General features: G+C 41.9%; 1 protein-coding gene across 4 annotated transcripts in view; it reads right to left on the bottom strand.

Moving 5' to 3' along the window:
- Positions 1-26,562, bottom strand: part of RERE (arginine-glutamic acid dipeptide repeats) — a 312,095-nt gene that overhangs the window by 128,602 nt on the left and 156,931 nt on the right. For all 4 annotated transcript variants that reach the window (XM_080921404.1, XM_080921406.1, XM_080921407.1 and 1 more), the window contains 2 exons: positions 5,630-5,735; positions 3,893-3,989 (listed from right to left, as the gene is read on the bottom strand). In XM_080921404.1, the coding sequence (XP_080777530.1) occupies positions 3,893-3,989; positions 5,630-5,735 (203 nt within the window). The remainder of the gene's footprint in view (positions 1-3,892; positions 3,990-5,629; positions 5,736-26,562) is intronic.

Below are 26,562 nucleotides of genomic sequence, written 5' to 3'. Positions count from 1 at the left end.
GTGGATACCAATCACACCACACAGTTGGCAATAAGAAACAAAATCCATGGATACTGGATATCGTGAGTACCATAAATAACTGTATTATAAGCTTTTCTTTCTTGAACACTATGTTTATAGACCTTATTGAAATTCAGTAACCGAAAAAGATAAATTAATAAGGCAACCATTTGAGGCCCTCTGTGAGTGCTTTTCCACATGCCTGCTTTAGTGGATGTTAGGTCAAAAGATTTATATTCAAGTTATGAGGTTACTGCTAGGTCACATGACTCAAAGTGTCAAAATGATGATGCAAAAATCAACAACCTTGATTCTGTCTCAAAGTTGTGTCACAGCAGGAGTCAGCTGAAGTCATCTTGTTTGAATCTGGCACTTTCCACTGTTACGTCACAAGGTCAACCAAAAATACTGCCTAAGCAACAGACAACTCAAGATGCTGGCTTCTGGAATGGCAGTGGTGAGTAGGGGTAATGAAATAAGAAACAGGCACCTACTTGAAATTTACCAGAAAGGTAAAGATGAGGGGTGGCTACGGCCAAGGGCTCAAAGCAGGCCACAGAGTAGTAACATTGGCTCAGTACACACTTCTCAACACAGCCCAGACTGAGGATGAATTTCTTTTGGGTAAGGAAAAGCTAAGGTGTCACAATTTACAAAGCAAAGCCTACAGAGAAATTCTGTTTTCCTTTTGGTTCCCGGTGACTAAAGGACAAAGCTCTTCTCTTTTATAACCCAACTCTAGCACCAGCTTGAAAGAAAAATACAGACATCAGCTTCATCGCAAGTGAATGGGATGGCTGAGCCCCGTCAATGGCTGCACACGGCATGAATCCATTTAACTGAGTCCTTTGATCTTTGAAAGAATGGTGCTAAGAGCCAACACTATGAGCCTTTTTCTTTTTCCTTTTTTGTCCTCTGGTTTGCTCCATTATACTCATTTGATCCCCTTTCATGTGCCCATGAACTGTTTTATTTGTGTCCCCTTCAAAACTGGATTTATCTATAGTAGCAGCACTGGTTTACATGTGTGAAAAAAGAAAGTGCCCTTCCCTGTGGGCGAGCTATAAAAAGAGAAATCGACAGAAAACCTTGAATCTCAATCCTCAATCATCACATATCACCCATCAAAAGTCTAAGCCAAAGAACCCTAACTCTGGAGAAGAAAAAAGGAATAAATGAAGACTAATAGGGTCTTGCCACCACATCCTGTTTGATGGGAGGTACCCACAGAAACACCCCAAAGCCTTCCTTGCTGAGATACTACTGCTGAGCACGAGGTGAGAGCCTCACGCTGGGCATCAGACCATGTAGTGACAGAGTGAGCACATGTCATCCAGTCACCAGGTCACCAAGAAACTCTTCATTCAAGCCTAATAAAAGAAAACTGGGGAAGTTTCCTCCGTGAGTGGCTAGGACTACACTTATCTGTGGTTATCTAATACCAAATGGTCAGCCGTGAAAACACAACAGGTTGTAGTTACATATTTGGGAATATATAACATGCAACTTTATGTAACAATAATTAATGCAAAAAGAAGCCATGAATTTGAGAAAAAGAAAGGGGAAAAATACCATATGGGAGGACTTGGAAGAAAGAAAGGAACATGAGATGATATATTACAGTTTCAAAAAATAAATCATTTAAGAAAAAAAAAGATGAAGACCTACTACTTTTTGTACAACACTTTTTAAAAACAATTCTTCTTTTTTTAAAAAAAAGGATTTATTCATTTATTTCATGTATGTGGCTACACTGTCACTGTCTTCAGACACATCGTAGAGGGCATCAGATCTCATTACAAATGGTTGTAGCCACCATGTGGCTGCTGGGAACTGAAATCAGGTCCTCTGGAAGAGCAGCCAGTGCTCTAACCGCCCTTTGTACAACATTTAAGATAATATCACAAAAGGATTAAAACATAACAGCCAGTAAAGATTCTTATCAGATACTTGGTGAAAACAAGCAAACAAAACCTTATGTATGGCTAGTGGAGAAGCTAAGGTGCTGGGCCAGGGCACTGCAAGCCTAGAGTGACCCACATATCTCTGTCCAGCTACAGTTCTAAAAATGCCAAAAATTAGATGAACATTATCTATCAAATCTGAATAGCATTAAAAGTTCTCAAATATATTTATTTTAAACAGTTAGGTCAAAGCATGTTGGACAACCAGTTACACCTTCCACCACTTCCTTAACTAGAACTTGAAGTTCTTTAAAACCATGGCCTCCGCCAGCTGGAGAGCACAGAGGGTCCGTCCGGACCGCTGCTAACCTGGCCAGCTGCCCTACATTAACCAGCCGTCTCATCAACCTAAGTCAACCCCCATTAACTTGCTTTGCTAGCATGTAGGTTTAGTTAAAACCTGGGAACCCACCTTCAAAGGACAGACAAAAGCTTGTGGGAATTTGGGGAAAGTTTATAAACCACCACAGCCATTCTCGGAAAGTAGTGAAAGCCCGGAGACAGTCACTCTAACACATCCACCCTTCTTGTGGCAGAGCTCAGCATGCCACAGACCAACAAGCCACACGGCCCCACTGCCTGTTTTGACAGAGTACAAGACAACAATTTTACATCTTCAAAAAGTTAAAGAAGTGGGGAAAACTCCTGAGAAATGAAAATAAAACAATTCTTTTCCATTTTTAAAAAGGCTCAACTGGACCTTAGCCAACTCATTTATTTATGTTATCTGTGTATTTGCCCCACAGTGGCCACAATGAGTCAACAGTTGAGACAAAGGCCACAGTGGCATATAACCTGAGACCCAATGGTTACAAATACCAGTCTTAAGTAAATGTCCCCACCTTCAGTCTAAAGTAACTGGATGTGATGGGTGGGCACATAAGGACAGCTGTATCTCATTGTAAGTAGTTACACTAAAGCCAACAAGTCTCAATGGCTTTTACTGTACTCAAATTCTGTAAAGAGAGAGAGACAGACAGACAGACACACTAGGGGTTTTGCTTTTGTCAGTTACAGAGAGGAAAGTTGTGATTTGAATAGGTTTGGCTCCCATAGCCTCATGTGTTTGACCGTTTAGCCCAGAGAGAGTGGCACTGTTGGAGAAAGTGTGGTTTTAGGGATGGGCTTTGAGGTCTTCTATAGACTTCAATGTCCTGTGTGATATACAGCCCTCTTCCTGTTGCTTTCAGCTCAAGATGCATAACTCTCAGCTCCTTCCCTCTCCAGCACCATGTCGGCCTGCATGCTGTCATGCTTCTTACCACTATGATAATGACTAAACCTCTGAAACCGTAAGCCAGCTCTAATTAAATGTTGCCTTAATCATGGTGTCTCTTCACAGCAATAAAACTCAAACACTCATAGCTACCACACGTGCTATGTCACTTAAGAGGCCCCAAACCAGCCAGACATGTAGATACAGCGTATGCAAAGGGGCGGATCCTGGCCCTGCTCTGGAGAGAGCACACAGGACAGAAGGACACACCCACTTTAATTGGCTGTGACGACCCCCACTCCTGCTTCAGTCTGTATCTTTAATACACTCCCCTACTCTTTAGCATTCTTTTTAGTAACAGTGTTCACACTAAGAAAACTGGAAGAGAAGCTAATGAAAATTCCTATATTTTCTTAAATTTAACATTCTTATCTGTTTTTCCCCCTCTGTCTTTTGTAGCAATGGGGCTTGATTTTTTACAAAGATAACTGCAGAACTTCAGGGTATTTCACCCACCAAAACTTTAGCAAATAATACTATGAAATATAGGGAGAGATAAAGTAGGGCTAGACAATCTCTGAAATCTCAATAACCCCAGGAAACAGGAGAGTTAGCTTGCCAAGACTATGCGCTGTCTGCCTGGACACAGTGACCTCCACAGAGCAGAGCAGAGCCCCTCCCACCCTCCATAGGGCCCGCCCCCCATTCTTACCTCAGGGCAGCTGCATGGTAGGTGTCAACATAATCAGAAATGAAGAGCTCCCGGTTCTTGATGACTGGATCTGTGATGACAAGTTCTCTTCCAGAGTCTACAAACAAAAGAAATTAGTTAATTAAGCGAGAAGGTATTAAATTAGTTTCCCAAAACATGGAGGAAATTTTTGCAAATCTTTTCTCAAGTTTACTTCCTACTAAAGACAAATATCAACCTGGTTATTATCAAAGTGCATCTATCCGACAAGGAGGGGTTGGTTGCAGGAATGGAAGAGGAACATAAGGGCTTGGCTCTGACAGCTCAGACTGTTCACTATGTCTTCTATTCACTCAAGTGCCTAGGTGTGCACATGGAGAAGGAAGAAAGGAGAGAAGGAAGGAGGGAGGAAGAGAAAGAGGGAGGGAGGAAGAAAGGGAGGGAAGGAAAAAGAGAAGTCCATTGCCACATCCCAGTAACTTAAGTATTATTTTTTTTCAGAAGAAACAACTTCTTAGTTTTATTCATTGTTTTATTGTATGTGCATGTACACGCGAATGTGCTTATATTCAAACAAGCATATTCCACAGCAATGTGTGTGGAGGTCAGAGGACAGCTTGTAGGAGTCAGTTCCTTCTTTCCATCTTGTGGGTTTGGGAACTGAATTCAAGCCATGAGGCTTGAGAGCAAGCAACTTAACCTGTCTATTTTATGCTTGCTGCATGAATGCCTGTTCCGAGTGGCAGGGTCTCAGCCCATAAGTAATTGATTCTGGCCTTGAATTTATAACCATCCTTCCTCTCTTTCTCCCTCCCAAATTTTGGGATTATAGATATACACCACCACATCTGGCTGCAATCCTGTTTACTAACAAATATCCCAAAATGGAATGAAGACACATACTGAGTGGACTAAAAAAAGATTATTAAGCTACCTTTTAAAAAAAAAAAAAAAAAAAGGTCAGGTGTGGTGGCACACACCTTTAATCCCAGCATTCAGGAGGCAGAGACAGGTGGCTAGCATGGTCTGCAGAACGAGTTCAAGGACAGCCAGGGCTACACAGAGAAACCCTCCCTGTCTTGCAAAACAAAACAAAAACCCCAAACAAACCTCACTTTTATCTTTTCCAAGACATTTTAAAAACTTGTATGGAAGGCTCCCTGTGCAGTCGGCAGTGACCTCTGAGGAAGCAATGTGAGGAAGGACACATCCTAGGCTGTTTTGGGCATCTCACAGGGTTTTAAATAGTGTCTATCACTAGGTTAAATACAGGTGCTTAAAGACTTACATTACTGCTATTTTTTTAAAAAGGTGTATTACCATGTGCTCAAAGTCCCCCCCCCTTTAATATTCTTGTTCTGGTATTTTCTTAAAGATTTAAAGATAATGTATATGTGTGTGCATATGTTATGAGCATCCATAGGCATTGGATCCCCTGAAACGAGTTTCAGGTTGCTGTGAGCTGCCTGATGTGGGTACTGGGAACTGAATGTGGGTCCTCTGTAAGAACAGTAATTGACTTAATCAGTGAGCTATGCCTCCAGGCCTCCTCTCTTTTGCTGTTTGTGTTTTAGGGAAAATGGGGGGGGGGGGCGCGCACTGGCAAAAGCAAGGGTGAGGGGACCCACCAATGTTCTTTATTGAAACCTCTTTTGAGAGAAATTATATCAAAAGTAATATCCATTTAACTGGTGTTTTTAAAAAGAACTTTACTCAAAGCTAAGATTTACAAATACCTTATCACAAAAGCGTACGTACCATTTTCATTATGCCGATCCTGAACCAAATGCTGATAGACAGAATCGGGAACTTCAGACTGACGGTAGTACCATTTGACGTTCATGAGTAGGTGGTCCCTCTTACTCTGAAAAGGAAGATCTAACAGCATTAGGGACAGGTCTCAGGTGCCTGCAAGTGCACATCATACCTACGACCAAAAGCCCTGTGCACAGTGGACAGGCAGGCAGCAGGAAACAGGACTAACAGCAGAATCACTGGCCCCTGCCACTGCATTCCTCAGATCATAACTGGCAATTGCTTACTTCAGAGACAAGAGAGATACATCTCGAAGCTTTCAGTGTGACTAATTCATCATTACATTTTCCCTTAGTGGTAATGATGATCACTGCATGGGGACGTACTTCTATCTTAATCCTTAACCATTTTGTAAATAATAATAACCAGAGCACATTACGGAGGCATAAAAGTAACAAGCTAGAAAGAACTTACCCAGAGACACCGGACAGTCTCTTTCCCCCAGACCCACGAAGTTTGCCTGTCACAAACTGTCTCAAATTCTCCCTTCACTGGGGGCCCCAGAACTGTCCGGAAGTCACTACTGCCTGTCGAAATGATGGAGCACACCATGGACAACAGGCAGTGATGATAATGTACATTCATACAGTAGGACCTGCCTCATTTACCTCTGATCCTAAGAGCACAACAGCTTAGTGTGCATTACTACTGGTACAAAACAAAGAACCTCGTGTCCACTGTTGTCTGAAGTGTCTGTCCGAGAACTAAGCATGTATTTCTAAAAGTTAACTTTGTTTTCTGCTCAATCAAAAGCTACAACAGCAGACATTGCCTCTTCTGTTTGAGGGCTACATGTACAGCCTGGAGTCGGCTGCTTGTATGTTAGGCTGTGAGACAGCTCAACTGGGAAAGAACTATTTCCTGGGCTTCATGAAATAGTGTCAACCCCTGGGACAGACCTACCTGAGGTAAGGGCAATACTGTCTCACTTGCCAGCTTCTAACTCTTCTCAGAGGTTCACTGGCCACAGTATAGTGGCCAAAGCTCAAAAAAGTGCCTTTGTAAAGAGGACAGCTAAATTCTTAAGTATGCCAGGGATACTTAATGAAGGAAGACATACTTACTAAAGGGACCAATCTAGTCTACACTACAGGACCAGCAAGGGCAGGCAAGGAACCATGTCCACACGTGTCAACATAACTGAGAATGTAGAGTGCTGTCCCACAGTACATACCACAGACCCCACGATTCTTACTTTGCATTAACTATCAAACACGCACAGCTACAGAAAATGGGCACTGCCCGCTAGCTCACATTAAACAGACTATACACACGAATAGGCATGATGCATAGGCCATATTTTTACAGTGAAAAGTTTAATGGAAGAAATGAGTCTGTACTGTTTATTCTACAGAAGAAACACTGACAACCAACAGTATGAGAGCGTCATACACGTGGCACAGACAAATTGAATCCTAGCTGCTGTCTGACCTATGACATGAAGAGGCACTGACAGCAGTGTGTACTGGGCATGGAGAGTGCAGCTAGAGCATTCGAAGAATAGAACGTGTGACCACACCACACACACTTTGCATAAGACTTATTCTGCCAAGACCCAAGAAAAACACCTGTCCTTCCCTTTTATCTCATGGTTAGAAAATAAAAAAACATGACCAAGACAAGCATCAACAGTTAGAAAGAAAATGAGACCTCCAGTGTCTGTCTAGAACCCAGCATGAGCTCCTTGAAATGACACAGTCACAAGCTTCCCTGCCTGTGCTGCAGTCACACATGCCTGATGACTCTGTCCCTTTGCAACTGTTAAAATGCTGCACCTTCCCTGTATTACAGCAGTAAAAATATCTCTAAGCATTGCTAACTCTCTGTGTGTGAACTTGAAAACATAGACCTAAAAGATTTTTATCTGTTTTATTTAGGGTTTAAACACTAACAAAACAAAAAACAGAAACCTGGCCAAGCACTGTACAATAAAGGACACAATTCACTAGGAAGCATAGGAGAGCTTGTCACCATATACTCACAATGCACTACCCATGAATGTGTGACTGGTCATTTTCTAAGATTCTGAGTTTCTCTTTTGTCCTAGAAAATGAGACTAATTTAAAGAACTTGTAAGAATGTAAAGAGAGCATCTGAAAGCAGGCAAATGTAAGGAAAAGCCCATCATCTGTCAGGAACCTGTGGGGCAATGCTTGAGCCATTCTCCCTCCCAATCCAGAGAGTTCTGTGTAAGGGGTGGCGCTGACCTCCAGCAGACATTTACAGGCTCATATGGAGAAGTATTTCCCAGAGCAGCTTGGAAGTCAGGTTACCAGCGGTCGCATCAACTGAGCTCCAATATCTAAGCATCTACACATTTCTGAAACACTTGTAAGATACCTGAAAACCTCAACTCATCAGAAAGACTCTTTGAATTCAATGACTGTAAACTGTAAATTGTTTATTTTCCTGAACCTAGCCAGAGATACTGGAACCTTTAGTTAGATGTGGAATTTCCACATTAGTAGTTACCAAGTGACTCACACGCGCCCATTGATTCCATATAACAAAACAGAACAGAACAGAACAGAACACCTACTCTGGCTTACTTATAAGCTTACTCTCAAAAAGCTGCTGGAGCTCCCGATGCAGTCCTAACCATTGACCAGGGGGTGGCAGTATTGTGTCAAAAACATGAATACAAATAAAGCACAATCAAGGTAGAATCAAATGGAAGAAAACTTGTAAACATATGTGTGCATCTGTAATGGTACCAGGCTTCTAAGTAGGCCAGTGATGTGGTGAAAGAGTAACAATCGGTAAAGAAATGCAGGGCTATATCAGAGGTCTGGGCTAAACTGTAAGGTTCTGTCTGTACCCACTAGTGACTTAGCAGCCTCATGGGGCCCTTAAAAAGTGAAGGTCAATAGATTTCTAGGGTCTCTTCCCAGGACCAGCACACAAAATGGAACTATGGTATGTCTGTTCACTGGCTTTACTTAGTGTTGCCATCCTAAGGGTTACAATGTCTTCTCTGGGGGACATTTGTCTGCTGCAGCAGGAGCTCTCATGTCAAAGGCCACACCACACTTGGGGGTTGCTGAACATTAACTGATCCGATCCCTACTCCTTATAAGTTAACAACTTGCTCAAAATCACCACCAAAAAAAAAAAAAAAAGAAAAAGAAAAAAAAGAAAACCCACCCAGGAATCATGTGGCTTACCACAAACTACCTGAGTCTGAATTCTGATTTTATAATGTCCTAAGCTCTGACTTTGCAAATAACATGAAGCCATGAAGCCTCAGCTTTCTGCTTTCCTGGCTCTCCAGGCTGTGAAGACTGACTGGGTCCATTCATATGGAAGCTGAGTAATGTTTACCTCTCAGCAAACCCTGATCACTGTCACTATTCTGCAGAGGAAGAGAACTAGACACAGGCTTTGCTTTTCTCAGACTAAATGCTCGGGAGCTGTGGGCTTCATCACTTTTAAAAATTCCAGGAGCAGACCAAGTGTTTCTAACAGTGTGCTCACTATTTACTAATGATACAACTAAACACTAACATAAATATCACAGAAATCTATGGCCTTCACTAAATACTGAACCAAGAAGACACACTTCCAGGATGAAGGCGCCCTGGGTAGTACATCTGAAGGAAAAAAGAAACAGTAGAAAGTAAAGGCTTTCCCACCTACTTTGATTTACACAAAAATGAAGGTTAGGAAGTCGGACACCACAGCTAAACAACCCAAAGAAGGGTATGGGTGTGCCCTGGGATTCACGGTTATTCAACTCTATTTCCTCCAGTTTCCACCCCCTAGTGCTGGGCTTGCAGGTGCATGGCACGCTGCTTGGACTGTCCTTAATAGTGAGACACACAGAGAAGAGAGCTACGTAAGAAGAGACTTGAAATGTGAGACACACAGCAAACTAAGGCCACTCGCCACCTCACTGCGTTCTTGACTGTTGTGGAAATGCTAGGTAACTTGAGAGGGTAACGAACAGACAGCAATGTACTTCTGTGAGTGTCTGCACGGGTGCCTTTGGAGCCAGTGAGTGACTGTGGGCTAAGTAAGACAAACTCCACCTTCACAAAGGTAGCGCCTTCCCATCAGTTTAGGGTCTGTACAAACTAAGTGCAAAGCAAAGGCAAATTCTGGAGCTGCAAGGGTAGTGACCTCAGTCCTACATTATTAGCTTCTCTGACTCTAAAGTCCCCATACCCACTGAGCCATGCTACCAGCTTCCCCGGGTCTCCAGTGTGCAGGTGACCTAAGGTTAAACCTCATTACTTCCATAATGATGTGAGTCATCCCTACCTCACCCTGCCCTACCCCTTTCTCTCATTGTTTTTCCTCTCTCTGGAAGACATTAATGCAATAAAAATTAATCACAGGCTTTGAAAAGGTCCAAACTTTGATTCTAAGACTCAATTTTACAAGATAGGCAACTAAAAACTAATTCTCATCTAAATATTGTATTTATTCCAGGAGCTATCTATGGTCACACCAGATAAAGCTCAGTAGGAAACTATCTTGCTTCCTTAAGTTCCTACCAAAGCTTTGACTATTTTTAAGAACTTTTTTAAAAATCAAAACTCAAGCCTCAACAACCTTAAATTTACTATCTTATTAATAACTGAATTGCAGCTGAGACAGTAATGGTGGTGCTCAAGTGGAGGAACACAGGGAAGTCACAGGATCCTTAACACCAGCTACAAGAAGGAAGGAGAGATGCAAAGCTTGTGGTTTGAATGAGAATGGGCTCCCAGGCTCATCATATCCTTGATGGGTAGGTTCCCAGTTGGTGGAAAGGAACTTAATAAGAAGGGTTAGTAGGTGTGACCTTGTTGGAGGTCTGTCACTGGGGGCAGGCCTTGCTCTGCCTCCCTCTGATAGAGTAGACAGCAGCTTTCTGGTGACAGCACCCTCTCAGCTACTGACTTGTACCATGCCTGCTACCATCACGGACTCTGAAACTGTGAGCAAGCCCCGAGTTAAATAAATGTCTTGTATAAATTGGTCATGGTGTCTCTTTACAGCAAAAGAACAATGAAGACACCTTGACCACAGGGCAGAGATACTAAAAGGTATATGAACTGAGTTCTAACACTTCATGATCACAGTGTCACGTTAATTTAAAAACTAAAATTATCAACTCACAGTTAAAGATGTATCTTAGAGACTGCTCTTAAACTTGATGGCAAAATATTCTGAAGATTTGTATTGTTCAACATGGTTTTATGCCCTCAAACTTCTTAATCCCAGGGAGTCAGTCTTTATCTCTGACTACAGGGTCTCTGGCTGACCTGGAACTCACTATGTAGACAGGCATGCTGGCCTCAAAATCACAGAGATCTACCTCCTGCATGCTAAAATTAAAAGTGCCACCATACCCAGGCATTGGATAAAATTTTTAAAAATTACTGCCCCCCCTTTCTTTCCTTTTAAAATGTATGTTGGCATTTTGCCTACATGTATGTCTATGTGAAGGTGTCAGATTCTGGAGTTACAAACAGTTATGAGCTGCCATGTGGGTGCTGGGATTTGAACCCAGGTACACTGGAAGAACAATCAATGTTCTTAACCACTGAGCCATCTCTCCAGACCCCAGAGTTAATTTAACAGGGGCCAAGGGAATCAGATGCCTTTATAACTGGAGTGACAGGTAGATGCAAGCCACCTGGTATGGTGCTGGGAACTGAATTTAGGCCTGGGAAAGCAGTGTGTGCTTAACTACTGAGCTATCTTCCCAGTCCTGGTTTTATTTAGACAGGTTCTTACTATGTAACTTTGGCTGTTCTGAAATTCCCTGGCCTCAAACTCACAGGGATCCACTTAGCTCTGCCTTCTGAACCCTGAGATTAAAGGTGTGTGCACCATGTCCAGCAAGACTTTATTTTCAACAAACCAAATTGGAAACTTAACAGTACTTTTAATTTTACTTTCTTCTGGAGCTGGAACTTCAGTCCCCTGGCCTCAGCTTTTCTGATTCTGACTGGCCTAAAACATATTCTTGTTCTGTTTCTGCTTCTGAATTCATCGTCTGTGAGATCACTTGTGAGAGAATATGCATGAAGGGCATGTGAGTCCTGGTATCATTTGGAAATGTGACTGGCAGGCCCTGGGATTAAACCCAGATGCTCTCCAGATGGAGCAAAGAGCCGCACAACGGTCACCGCCAGACTGCAGTGCAAACAGTCACATCTACTCTAAAGGAGCCTGGCAACACTCCCCAGGTCCAGATGAGCTTTCGGTTCTATTATCTTCAAGATAGCAGGCCTGGCTAACTGTTCAGTAACTTTCAGAGAACAAACATTTGCATTTAAGACTTACATAGTTAGAAAACACTGTTTAACTTAAAGTTTGCCCATATAATAACAGAAATCTAATTACAGTTAACATCCTAACTGGCCATAAATAATTCAAATAGCTGGTTAAGAAAGGAGAAAACCAGTAGAAACACTGAAAAACTAATTTCCCGTTTATGTAAATTAGTTTTTCTTGTTTTAGATGTCTTAACTATTTTTTCTTCTTCCTACATACTCAAACCAAAACAAAGATTGTAACCTCTAATACCTGTTGGTCTGTTTATAACTTTTCCATCCATACCATTTCTCTAATACAAACATACTCTGAAAGCTTATCTCAGTCCACATGTCCGACAACAAAGGACCACTGGCTGTCACAGAGGAGAAATGGAAGCAGGAAATGAGAAGGCTTGGTTAATCCCTGGGTAATTGATCAGTGTATTCAGTCAAGTATAAGCAGTGTTGGGAAAACACTCTTTTAAAAAAAAAAAAAAAAAAAAGTGTGGGGAGAGGGGGGACAAGTGGAGATGGTAATGGAGAAATCCAAGAGCCACAAGTTTGAAAATGGGGATTTTTGTCAAAAACCGTCACCACCATGCTTTAGCACTAATGTCTTAGAATGATTTTTTTTAAATCATTGTCCTCAATTTTGAAAAACCAATTTTAATTTTAGGTCAGTCAATTACTGAGATATAATTTACATAAAACAAAAATTACTTGTAATGCTGAATAACTCTGAGACATGCACCAAATTTGTGTTATCAGCCCAGACACAGGACGGGCACCACTTCCATTACCACAAAAAGGCACCTCAAAGAGCTACCATGGCTGTGCTGGGACAACTGGCTCTCGAGAGTACTAGAAAGCAAGGTCCTGGTCTCAGCTCTTTCCTCTGCTCTCCCACGTTCCTGTTTCCAGTAGCTGTGCAGCTACTCCTACCAGGAGCGACTACAGACAAACCAAAACCAGGTATAGGACACACTGACTGTCAGGTAAAGATGCAATGCAGACTCTAGAAACTTCCAGAGGATATCACTTACAGCAACAGGGAAAACAATGGGCAAAGATAGGTGCTGATTCATTTTAAGGCTCTCTTTTGTCAAACATCCGCTCAGTATTTAATGAGCACCTGGCTAGGAACTGAGCATTTTAGAAAAGGTCAGTGTGAACAGGAGGAGGATGTCCAGATGGCCTGCAAAGCTTGCGTTCCACAAGAGCAGCGGGTCCACCCCAGCGTCCTAATTCAAATACCCACTAGTGCAGGGAGACCAAAGAAACAAGTCAGGGGCAATGAAACAGGCCGTTTAGGAACCACAGAACACCAGGCAAACAACACTTACTGATACTGCTGTTTAATTTCTTTGGCTATTATATTCCTTAAAATTAGTAGTCTTCTCAAAAGTTCCTGAGAACGGAAAGAAAAAGCTAGAGACAGTTTTGGGTGCTTCCTAAGTGGAGAGATGAGGATGTAAGTAACACTAATGAATTCTATGACCAAGCATTCAAACCTGATGCCACGGCCCTTTGCAGCCCAGAACAAAATCATAAATAAATTAAAATATGAGATTGTTTCCTCTTCATTTCTGTTTTGTAACTCAACTGCCTAAGTTTCAAGCAAGAATTTTGTAGGAGGCACTATCATAGCCAAATGCCAAAGGACTGGATATACCTGTCACACAAAGCTCTCTACCTACAAGAAGACCCCAGAACCCCAAAGGTTCTTGCCTTGTTTGCTCAGCTTAGGCTCAGCTTGTTCAAGAAACCTCTCTCTCAAAGTTTTCATCCATCCTTGAAACTATGAACTAGTCATTGTGGTAAGTATCCCATATGAACCTGAAAAGAACGTGCATTTGTGCAGCTGTTAGAAATATGACACTTGGCTGGGTGGTGGCACACATCAAAGCACACAGGAAATAGAAGTGGGGGGGGGGGGGGACGGGGGACTCTGTGAGTTCCAGGCCAGCCTGGTCTACAAAGTGAAACCTAAAGCTCTGTTACACAGAGAAAGCCTGTCTCAAAAAAAAAAAAAAAAAAAAAAAAAAACAAAACAAAACAGAAAGGAAGAAAGAAGAAATGACACTTTGCAAATGACAAGTAGTCGAATGAACTACTGTTCAGTGTTCTGTAACATTGTCCATTAGCCTATATTCTCACTGATGTGCTACCCTGAACGCCCACTACTGCAGGAGATATGCTAAAATCTTTGCAAATGTCTCAATATTCATCCACAAAAGAGTTAGGACAAGTTGCAATATATCCTTATGATAAGATATTATACAGAAAGGAAAGAAAATCAACATACAATGTGGATGAACTTCACACAGATATACAAGCAATTCTCCTAGTAGATACCGTCCCAAGTGAGCAGTGCTAGTCAGCAAAGACTGGTGGGCCCAGGGGAAGCGTGAGCCATCTGAGGCTGAGGGAAAGGGGGGAGCAACATGCACAGAAAACTGAGAAACAAGTGCAGCCTTCAAAAGCCGGGGAGTCATGACAATTAGACAATATTCAAAGAGGAAGAAAATCCTCTCTCTACAAAGATGCAGAACCAAGGGAATGTACGAGCACAAAAGATTACACAGCAACAATGCACCAGTGACAACTTGAAATCTGACCGATCTACAGGTTATGTAACAAGTATTTTCGTTTGTGCATGTGGGGAAGGCTCCACAGTACTTGAGAATCATAAGGCATCACGTGGCAACTTTTCCTCAAATAATTCAAGAAGGAAAGTAGTCTTTGTGTTGGGCTTGTACTCTTGTGTAAATTGCTATTAGTTAAAAAGACTGGGGAAATGAATTCTAATATTATGAAGATAGACAAACAAACACTGACTATTAAAACCCATTTTGAAAACAGTCACACATAAAAATGGGTAAAGAAGTGACTGTAGGGCTGGGGCTGGAGCTACGTGGTAGGTGATGGCCAACTGCAGTGCTAACTGCATGATGAAGACAGCTAAAGCACTCAGCCCATGCTGTCGAGATTATCAGGAAGTTGTGAGAAAAGGTGAGGATCTATTCATAATGACTACTGCTCCGAAGTTATTCTGATGCCCTCTTCTGACATCCTTGCTGTCATCCCCTCACCCCTTCCTCAGTACAATAAAAAGTCTTTTAAGTGAAATCCTGAGAAAACAGAAATAAAACATAACCCAACAGAGATGATGCTGTTTGGGTCGGTTGGGTCCACATCGGTAAAGTTGCCAGATCAGACATGCTAGAAAAGCAGACTCTTACTCCAGACTCCATGCACAAAGGAAAAGAAGCACACGCTGTGCATAGAGCCTTGTGGAGAAAACCTGGATAACAATGATCAAAATAAGTACATTCATCAGCTGTTTCCAACAGTACCACTCACTGCAATTTATTCCAAAAGTATTTTGAATATATTTCATTTTATGTATATGAGTGTTTGCTTCTATGTGTAATATGTGTGCAGTGTCCAGAGGCCAGAAGATGATGCCAGATCCCCTGGAACTGGAGTTATTGGCTGACTGTGAGTCAGAGTACTGGAAATTGAATCCGGAGCAGCAAGTGCTCTTAATGGCTGCCCCAGCTTTCCTGCCCCTATAAAAATATTTTTGCATATATACAAAATAACTATAAAAATTTGCTATCCATTGCTATTTCGGTTATCTCTGCCTACTCTCCCTGAAACACGAAACTGCCTCAAAGAGAGGTGAAAGTGGAAGGAGGAGACCCCAGTATCGATAGACAAGTACTAATCAAACTATAAAATATCTAAATAATAAAATCACATGGACATGTATTTTCTAAAATGAGGAATGGGGCAAGGACCATTGGTGGATGCCACTATTGATCCTAGCATTCGGAAGCAGAGCAGGTAGATCTCTGTGAGTTTAAAGTTAGCCTGGTCAACAGAGTGAGCTACAGGCTAGCCAGGGCTACAGAGTGAGTCACTGTTTCAAAGGAAAAGGAACAGGAAAAAGAAAAGGAAGGAAAGGAAAGAGGGAAAGGTGAGTCGGAGAAGAGAAAATTTGGGGGGACCAGGAAACTGGTTATGGAACAACGTGCCTGTCTTCCAGATTCTCTGTTCATTTACACACCTGTATTGAGACACTCTAAGAGCACAGAAACCCATTCACCATGACCTCTATGAGGTAAGGTTTTTAGAAGTAAGAATTTGTGCAAGGAGAGCCCCTAGAATATGACAAAGATGGCAGGCAGCCTTTTGGTAATCTTAGCACATGTCTGCTGAAAACCAACTGGAATTTTTAGCAAGCGTGTATGCCATGGCACAACATGGGTTGCCAAAAGAGAACTTGCGGGAGTCCGTGCTGTCCTCCAGAGTGAGTCCTGCAGACTACTGAACTTGAGTCATCATGGTTGATACTGAGTGCTTTTACTTGCTGAGTCATCTCACTGGCTAGCAAAATTAACTTAAAAATCAAAAACAAAATAGACTGTTTAGCTTCAGCCATCGGCCTTTGCTTTCTCTTTCTCTCTTACCTGGACATATTTCTGCTGCTTCTTTCAATATAGTAGATGCCCAGTAGATGACAATATCTAACAGTCAAAAAGTCAATCTCTTATGTCATTAGTGTATAAAACTGAATATGAGTTTGGATCCTCAGAACCCGTGTGAAGAGTCACATTTGGTAGCACATGCCTACTATGCCAGTGATGGAGAAACAAAGACAAAAAGATCCCAGAGATCCCTATCAGCCAGTCTCACAGAACTACTGAGCTCCAGGTTCAGTGGACCAGTTGTCTCAAAAGTGTCGTGCTTAAGACACCCAATATTGACCCTGGTCTCCAGGACATGCACCTGCACACCACTGTGAAAGTGCTGCCTGTAAGAGAAAACTGCACATACCCCTGTCCCCACCAGTGGCCTTTTCCTTTTCACAGAGAACCTCATCTCTAAAACATTCACCTCTATGAATGTAAAAAGCACAGCAGCTTTAATAATGTGATGTAAATAATAAGGTGTGGGGCTGGAGAAATGGCTCAGTGGTTAAGAGCACTGACTGCTCTTCCAGAGGTTCTGAGTTCAATTCCCAGCAACCACATGGTGGCTCACAACCATCTGTAATGGGATCTAATGCCCTTTTCTGGTGTCGGCTTACAATGTACTTGTATATAATAAATAAATCTTTAAAAAAATAAAAAGAAGAAGAAGAAGAGTAAGGTGTGTTCCTCAAAGCTACCTAAGAGAACAAGTGCTGGAAGGAAATCCAAGTTGCCCAAGCCTGTTCACACTGTCCCTTCCAGGCAGGCTGTGTGCACACTTGGACAGGGAAGTCATTAATAAGGTGTAATGTGTTCTTTTCACATCAGTCTGATTAGCATTTCTATGCCTGCACATGCTGGCCTTATAAATCACACGCTCACTGCTATGCACAATAAGCAAACAGTTACCTAACAGCTAAGGACATTATCACAAATGGATTGAACTGATATTTAAATATATGCTCCAATAATTAAATTCCTTTATAGTTTTCTACCTACAAACCTAAAGGCAGGTAACACTAAAACTGATCGCTGTCCACAGGGTCCTCATGACTGCCATGAAATGTCACTTACACTACAGAGTTCACATCCAATTACTGAACACAAGCAGCCAGACCATCTATCACTTATATTAAAACAAGCAGAAAGCAGCAGTAAGGCTGTTGGAAGCCATCACATGGTTTAAATGGATTTCTCACCTTTCAAATATCAAGGGTTTCTCTTTCCCAGAACATCTCACCATGGGGTTTGGCCTTTTAACAAAGAGAGCTTCCCAAGTTGAAAGAACATTCAGCAGATAGGACACACAGCAAAGCCCAGATCAAAGCAACAGACATCTGCCCCTTGTGTTAAAATACAAAACAGTAAAGGATCTTTTATATTAAAATCATAAACACGTAAAGGAGTTTTCTCAAGAAGTCAAATATCAGCCCTGAAAGAGTCCCTGCCTTTGGTAAGTGCCCACAATTTAAGGGAATAGTCTAGAATCTATTCATTTCCTAATTCTTGAGAACAAAGAAACCCATCTTAAGCCCCCTGCTTGGAGCCCCAATCAAAGCACCATGAAGCTGAGAGCTGCTACTCAATGCACTGCCCAGGATCAGCACCTGAAGAAGCCCCGGAGCCCACAACACACAGCTACACTATCCGCCTACTAGTGTCAAACGAGGATCCTAAAAATGGGTAAAAACCATTACCCTGACCCTCTGTGTCCTTCCTTTCCCAAAGAAAGCGCTGAAAGCCAGCTCCTGGCAATTGATACACAGAACAAGCACGGCTAACATGGGTAAACACTCACATTCTATCAAGTAAGAGGAGAAACAACCAGGAGGGAAGTCAAGAAATCACTGTCTAGCCCCAGTGTCTGTGTCAAGAGAAAACTGTCAGATTCTACCTGGCAGTGAGAAATTGTTGGGACATACAGTAAACAGTGCCCAAGCAAATGGGATTCCATGCCATAGCAGAGATCAGCATCTGGCAGCTATATTTCAAATCAAGCTCTAAAAAAAGAGGCTCCTGATTTTTTTCTGCTTGTCCTGCAGAGACTACACAATGTCCACACAGCTGGAGGCTTCTAACTCAGGGTCTTCTATGATGCAGCATTGTCCTCCAGTCTGAACCGTAAGAGAACCCTGTCTGTCAAAAAAGCCCAAGACCCAGAGGGTGGCAGCAGCAGCCCCTTTGGTTCCAGCTATTCCTAGGGTCAAAACAAAGTCCTGCTTTGACAAGTTAATAGTATGTTGTATAGTGTTGCCTCTATTAGAAAATATCGTGTCCTACTATTACAATACTTGGTACATTTACATAGAACAAAAAAGATTTATCCAACAAATACACCTTAAATTGCTGTGGTATTTACAATGAACTATCACGTATTTGAAAACCGAAAATCTCAAGCTTTAATTGTTTGATGGGATATTACATCAGATGAATATATTTAAGAGAAAGGAAAATATGTTTTCTCAAATATCCAAGCCCATTCACTGACATAGCCACTACCTTGGCTCAATGTAAAATTTCCTGGAAAGTTTTGGATACTCGGTAACAATCAGGAAACTCAAAACTGCTGCCAAAGGCCAGCACTGGTCATGGCACAGTCCACTATCCACCAGTCTTATACCACCCTGGAGATCTATTTAAGAAAACAGGGCTGGAGAGTGGTTAAGAGCACTGATTCCAGAGTTCAAATCCCATCACATGGTGGCTCACAACCATCTGTACTGGGATCGAATGCCCTCCTCTGGTGTGTCTAAAGACAGCTACAATGTACTCAGATTGGATGGATGGATGGATGGATGGATGGATGGATGGATGGATGGATGGATGGATGGATGGGTGGGTGGGTGGGTGGATGAATGGATAATCTCTGAAAGAAAGCAGGACTAGGAAAGAAGTCCTCTCTAGAAACCCGACAGAAAGCAGCATGTGTCATCTGACCTGGTATGAGCTGGGCTACTCTGTGGGGAAGCTCAGGGAGTAAAGGAGAGCTGTGCTGTACAGATAAAGTGCTCCTTTGTCTCACTTGTCTGTGCTTTGTACCTACTTCTTCTCCCATGGCTTTATGCTCAAATGCTGGCAGTCATGAGAGATGGCACAGAAGATTTAGGAATTAGTATTTGTGGTCCTGAGGGTAAATAAAAAGGCATTTCGATAAAAACTAACACACCAGGTATACTGAGAGGACGGCTCCAGGGACAGCATAGCTTGCAGACATTCCTCACATAAAAATAGATCAATAGTAAGTAAAAATAAATACCCGCTGACAGCACAACCAAATGAACACAGATGTTTACATGAACCCTGCACACATCAAGGACAGGACAAATTCCTATCAACCCTTATGCCTGGGCAGAGATGAAAAACAGCACCAGGGAATTTGACAGCTAAAGAAGACCCCAACAGGCAAGGAAGTGTCACTCTGTGTTGAAGGGAGGGAGGGCTGGGCCAGGCACATAGGTTAGACAAAGTAAGCTTAAAGGAGTAGACAGAATCTGGCCAGTCATGAGCTCTAACAGCAGCCCATAACACACCCCTATCAGGGCAAGGCCTCACTGCTGGGGAAAAGCGGTAATAGAAAAAAATTTTCAATAGAACGAGAAAAATAGATTAAAAAAAAAAAAAAAAAAAGGCTCCAGTAAAAGTCAAAAATGAGAGAATTGGAAATCAGAGCCCAAGGCAGCATTTTTGTTGTTGCTGTTTTGTGTCTTGGTGGTAATGGTGGTTTTGAGGCAGGGTTTCTCTGTGTAGCCCTGGCTGTCCTTGAACTCACTCTGTACACCAAGCTGGCCTCAAAAATCAGAATCCTGCCTCTGCCTCTGGGATTAAAGGAGTGTGCCACAACTTCCAGGCTTTGTTTATTTGTCTTTTAAAGCAACAATATAACAACTTTCCTTAGTTAAAATTAAAAGAAAATCATATTACTCAACCACATATATCTAAAAATTTAGGAAAATTAAATTTACTAAAAAGAGGAGCAAGAGAAATCTGTTGTTACAGAGGAGAGCTTCAGGGGAGGCTGGGGATTGTAAAGTACAGTGAGATTCTCCCCCAAATAACCTACAACCAGGAACTAAGATAAAGAATAGAATAATACCTGTGCTGCTGAAGAAAGCAAAAGGAAACTGTGTGCATGCATGCAAACATTCTAAGAGAAACAAACTGCAATGCATAATTTCAAAACAAAGAAAGGTACTGCCAAGCAGATAGCTCAAACAGTAAAGAGCATACAGCAGAAATAAAGGGGGGGGGGGGGATCACCTAGAAATGAAAAACCAGAAACAAAAACTGAATAAACAGAAGAGTAAAAAGGCTGAAGAAAGAAGGTTGTTTCATTGACCTCCCTTAAGTTGTCCTCTGACTCGCATGCTCAGACTCCTATAATTCCCTGACTTGTAAGGGTTCGGTGGGCAGAAATACATACACTAAAACCAGGTATCACGTGGCTCCTGACAAACACACAGTGCAGCAATGAGGTGGTAAGAGTGAGAACAGTCAGCACAGGCTACAGCTCCAAATGCCTGGGCACCAGAGTGGTAGTACTAGCAGCTGTGTCACTCACTAGGAGTGGGCTTTGCGGTTTCAGAAGCCCAAGCCAGACCCAGGGTCCCTCTTCCTGCTGCCTGTGTACCCCGATGCAGACTCTCAGCTATCTCTCCAGTACCATGTCTGCTCATATGCTGCCCACCATGATTACATCTGACCAAAAAACTCTCAAACTGGAAGCTAGCCAATTAAATGTTTTTTCCTTTGTAAGAGTTTGAACTCTTCCCAGCAATAGAACACTAAGAAAACTAACTATGATTCTGCTTAGATGGATCTGATCTAAGACTATTCAACATCTCTATCCAGCTATTAGCATACAGGAAATGCAGCATGGTGCACACAAAGGATGGAGACCTCATGCAAGCAGTAAAAATCAGATGACCAAACCCCTTGGTTATCAACAACAAGAAGGAAGAAGACTTGCCGGGCTACTATGTAACAGATTTGGAAGACTTATCATAGACCAAGATAACCTGTTGCCTAGAAAGCCATGCTCAAAAATGAGACATAAAACTGACTACTCTACCAGAGGGTATCGGTTAATTATGTGGCTATTGCCACAAGGGAACCAATAAAAGCCTGGGAGACAGCTGTACATCACAGTGATTCATGAACTACACAAATGCTCTACCTGTGTGTTGGCATCTCTGTGAGTACAAAGAGATTTAGAAAACATAAAAAGACAAAGAGCAAGCATTGACCCCACACTTCACCCGAACTCTGCTTCTGAGAAGCATCAGCTAGAGCTCTGCTAACCAGAGAATGCAGGAAAGAGGGCAGACATCTACATGAACAGTAATCCCACCAGGGCAAAGGCAAGCTTCATGCCCCAGACAGATTTCAGCTGGGGACCAGACCTGCAGAGGCCCTATACGCAGCAGATAAAAGACCTCAGTGCTAACTGACGTCAATATCCACAACTGTGAGGTTCAGCACTTGTCTCACTGCTGCTTTTTTTTATTTGTGAGACATTATCTCACAGTGTGGCCTAGGCTGGCATTGAACTCTTGGTCCTCCTAACTCCATCTCCTGAGGGCTGGAGTTTCAAGCATGAGCCACTATAACTAGTACCACTTCATTCTCGTGAGCCTGTCTTTAAAATCACTCCGAACAACTTTCACCCTATATATAATTTATGCAAGATTACAAGAGGTTCATGTTAGTCACAAATCTTTTTAAAGTCATCTTTCCACATACTACCTGCATAAAACTAATTCATGTTAGCTCAAGAGAATAAACTATAACACAGCTCAAAATTTTAGTTCAAAGTCATTAAAATAAGTATTTTTAAAAATCTGTTGAAATGTTCGTTTCTGGGCAGGAGAGATGGCTCAGCAGTTAAGAGCACTGACTGCTCGTCCAGAGGTCCTGAGTTCAATTCCCAGCAACCACATGGTGGCTCACAACCATCTGTAATTCGATCTGATGCCCTCTTCTGGTGTGTCTGAAGACACAATGTACTCATCTAAATAAAATCTTAAAATAAACAAGTAATTCTGAAAAAAAAAAAAAGAAGAAAATGTTCACTTCTACAAATTAAACCACACAGTCTCTTACATACCCCTAGTCTGCTCTCGGCATATTCTGTATGGTTTTCTTGTAAAATCAGTCTCTAATCCCAGAAACAGCTGTACCTCCCGGAGCCTTACTATTTGAGTTGAGGGCTGTTTTCCGGGATCTGGGTCTGTGCTGAATGTTACAATCATAACACACATTGCCAGTGCCCTACACAGCTATTGTTTTCCTACAGTACTGGGGAAGAGCCAAAATCAACATTCAATCAGCCCACTGTCAGCCAAGCTATCAAAAAGCTCTGGCCTGTGTCTCCCTGCCTGTAACTGCTTGTCTATGGACAACCAGTGACTATGAGTACACTGCAGAGCCATGTTTTTACTGAGTACAATTAAAGCACTGTAGAAACACCAACTGGCTTTAACAGTTTCTAATCAGTCACTCTCCACCGAGGCATCTCTCTCACAGTGGACTGGTGAAGGTGCAGTCTGTGCACATGTTTGAATCATAGTAGCCTCAAGGACTGGGTGTGATGCACCTACAGCCTCAGTAGCCGTTTGTGACCACAATGAGACCTGCTCACTGAAGAGCAGAGTGAAGAGCAGGAGCCTCTGCCGTGAAGGCACACCTCATCTTATGGACAGACAACAGCCTAAAAACACATGCTGCCCACATTATTTGTTACTATGAAGTTTCCAAAACACAGCATCACAGAGCTTTATCTTCACTAGAGAATGACCCTGAGAGGTGAGCAAGGTGAGTGGCATCTCCATTTGACAGCCATGAAATCCAAGGGAGTAAACAGCTTGTCTCAGCAGCACAGCTGACCAGTCAGAGTCAGATACACGAAGCCAGCTGAGGCCCTCTTTTCCACAAACAATCGAGTTCTCAGTGAACTGAAATGACCTCATCACAATCATATATAAACACAATGGCAACTAGAGATGGGAACTTACAATGACATAAGTCTATACACCAGTGGGTAGAAAGATCAACAGAATACCACAGTCAGCCGGGAAGGCAGCATTACCATTACGTTGAATGGCTACACTGAGAGGCGCCACATTTTATAAGGCTGGTAAGCAATTTTTAAAAAAAAGAAATGGAAAGACAGAAACTGCAGGTAATTTTTATTTGTTTTCTAGATGGGGCTTCATATTACCCAGGCAGGCCACAAATTCCTGGGCTCTAATCTTCTTGCCAAGTCTCTCAAGTAGCTGGGAATACAGGGGCAACGTGGCACACTGAGTTTAAGGCTTATAACAATGTAGTCAGCAATACAGTAACTGAATTAAAAATGAGTAACACTTAGAACAAAAAAAAAAAAAAAAAAAAAAAAAAAAAAACCAATCTGAAATACTATCCTGGTTCTAGATAAATCTGTCAAGTAGTGGTATTTCTTAAAAACTGGAAAACTGTATCATGACTAATTATAATTTATTGTGTTTCTATATAGAGATTTCTAAAAAAAATAAGACTCTCAAGAACCACCATTGATTAGATATCTGAATATTCTTTAGTAGTAAATACTTAATAGCATGGAGCCATCCTCACTTTCCAAGAAACAAAGACATATTATCAAATAGCTATCTTGTTTTTATTTAAAAAAAAAAAAAGGCATCTGCAATGGTGGACTACTTTAAGCAAATCTCCTTCACCTAAATGGGTGTCAGGCACTCCACCTGACAAAAAGGATTAAGGGATTTCTCAAATCAGTGACTGTTTGCTAGGGCTGGAGAGATGGCTCAGCGGTTAAGTGCACTGACTGCTCTTCCAGAGGTCCTGAGTTCAATTCCCAGCAACCACATGGTGGCTCACAACCATCTGTAATGGGATCCGATGCCCTCTTCTGGTGTGTCTGAGGACAGCTACAGTGTACTCATATAATAAAATCTTAAAATAAATAAATGTCTGCTAGATTCTAGATTAAACAGAAAATCCCTCCTTTCATTAAGTAAATATTTCAGCTACAATAAATACTTTGTTAGGACATTAAAAAACAAACAAAAGAACTTACCTTTATTAATATATTATATTTTGCATATTAAGCATCGCATAGTTCTCTTGATTTAAGTTCATTAACAAGAATAAAGCGGATAGCACATACTAAACTCTTCCAAGTAACAAAAACTATTGTTTAAAAATTTCCCCGGGTCATGGCAATGCTTCTTGCAAGGATCATCTCACCTATCTGCTTGTTCACTACACAAAAGCAATCAAAAGAAAGGGGGTCAGAGACAGACATGTGAGTGTAGGTACAGGCTTAGGAACTCACCAGCTCAAATAATACAGGAAAGAGCCATACCAATTCTCTAACTGTGCAAACCACAATACAATCCTTACAATAGCATGAGCAATAGGAAATAGCATGAGGAAGAAGCCAAATTCCAGGAAATCATCAAGTTTCTACTAGTTCAGGGGCCTGTAGACAAGGGTCCCAGCTCCCCCGGGCATCTGCCAATTTTCCTAGTATTTTCTGGACAAAAACACGAGTAGAGCATGAGTGTATGGAATGTCTGACGGAAGGGAACAGCTACTAGAGAGAAGACAAAAGAGAAAACATTTACTATCTGGCCCTTAGGAGAGAAAGTCTGCCAGGCCTGTGTATACAAAGCATCTGTCTGGTCTAGAAAGATGATGTGGTGGTTTAGAGCACTGGCTGCTCATTTATAGGGGACTAGGTTTGGGTCTCAGTACCTTGTACTGGCTCATGATTTTATCTAACTTCAGTTCCAGGGGATCCAACATCCAGAAACACAGATGGTACACAGATATAACACACAGGCAAAACAACCATGTACTTAAAATAATAATTTTTAAAAACCTGTTAGAGCAGGCTAAGTAAAATACTGCATGAGTTTTAACTCCACATTGATAAAGTGACTTGGGATTGTAAGTCCAAAGGCAGCCTCTGTTATATTGTGAAATTTTGATTCCAAAAAAGGAGAAAGAGGGGCAGTTAGGAGCAATGGCTGCAAGCAAAAACCACATAAATATTTTTAAAAATCAATCTTTAAAATTTTTAAGGAGAGAGAATAAAGAAAAAGCATCCATCAACAGGTAATGTATAATCATTACTGGAAAACTACACAGAACATGGCAGCTCTCTCTAGAGCGGCAGGCAGGAAGCAGCCTCCATCCCATGTAGGATTCCAGTTTCACTTCAGGAGACTTAAGACTGGCCTAGAAAAGAACAGACCCAGGTACAAAAGATCCTCAATCAGTATGTCAGATACAAGTCAATATGACAAAGACCTAGACACCTGCACTGGCATTTGCCCTCCTTTGAGGGAACCAGAAGGACTTGTGATGTGGCTGGATCGCAGCACAGAGCACTTGCCTAGTCTACACAAGAATCTCTAGGAAGAAACCCATTTTGAGTAAGAAAAGGAATTGACATGCCAAGGAAGTGATGCTGACACTCAATGCTCAAATGCACTCAGGACCACAGAGAAAACTTGAAGCTCTGCAACCTTAAAGACCACAAGCATTACTGGACTAGGCAGATGCCTGAAGCATGAGTCCCTCTGTAAAGGGCGAAGGGAACTGGTTTCCACCTCCTACTACTCCCAGCAGTAATTAAAACGACAAGTACTTAGCCGTTTAAATTCCTGAATAGATGCAGTGGCCAAGCACAGTTGTGTAGGCTTCTACTACTCTTCAGCCCCAGCTTCTTATTACAGCATTCCCTTTAGTCCCCAAGACCAGGCCTTGAATTTACAGTCCTTCTGCCTTAACCTCTAAGCAGCTGGTGACACAAACCTGTTTAGTGTAGCCAGCCTGACTTTCCACTTAATTTGTATCATGAGGCAAGATTTTACAGTTAAACACAGCTTAAACATTATTACAGGGTAATGAAATATGCCCAATGTATGTGGTGTTTGCAAAGGGTATCACTGAAATAATTTGTCAGCTAGACATCAACAGCTGAAAAACAGAAAACAAGGATAAGTAAGGGGTGGGGATAGTGTGTGTGCCCAATGAATAACTTAAGGAAAATACAAAGACATTTAGACAAAGGAAAATTACAAATCTGTTCAAGAGCACAGTCAAGTAGAAGGGAATTGTCCAAAGGGAGTCTGCAGCTGATTTTAAC

Source organism: Micromys minutus (assembly GCF_963924665.1).
Source record: "Micromys minutus genome assembly, chromosome: 9".
Taxonomy (NCBI): Eukaryota; Metazoa; Chordata; class Mammalia; order Rodentia; family Muridae; genus Micromys; species Micromys minutus.
Note: the sequence above shows the minus strand (reverse complement) of the source record. Positions and strands in the feature narration are given on the sequence as shown.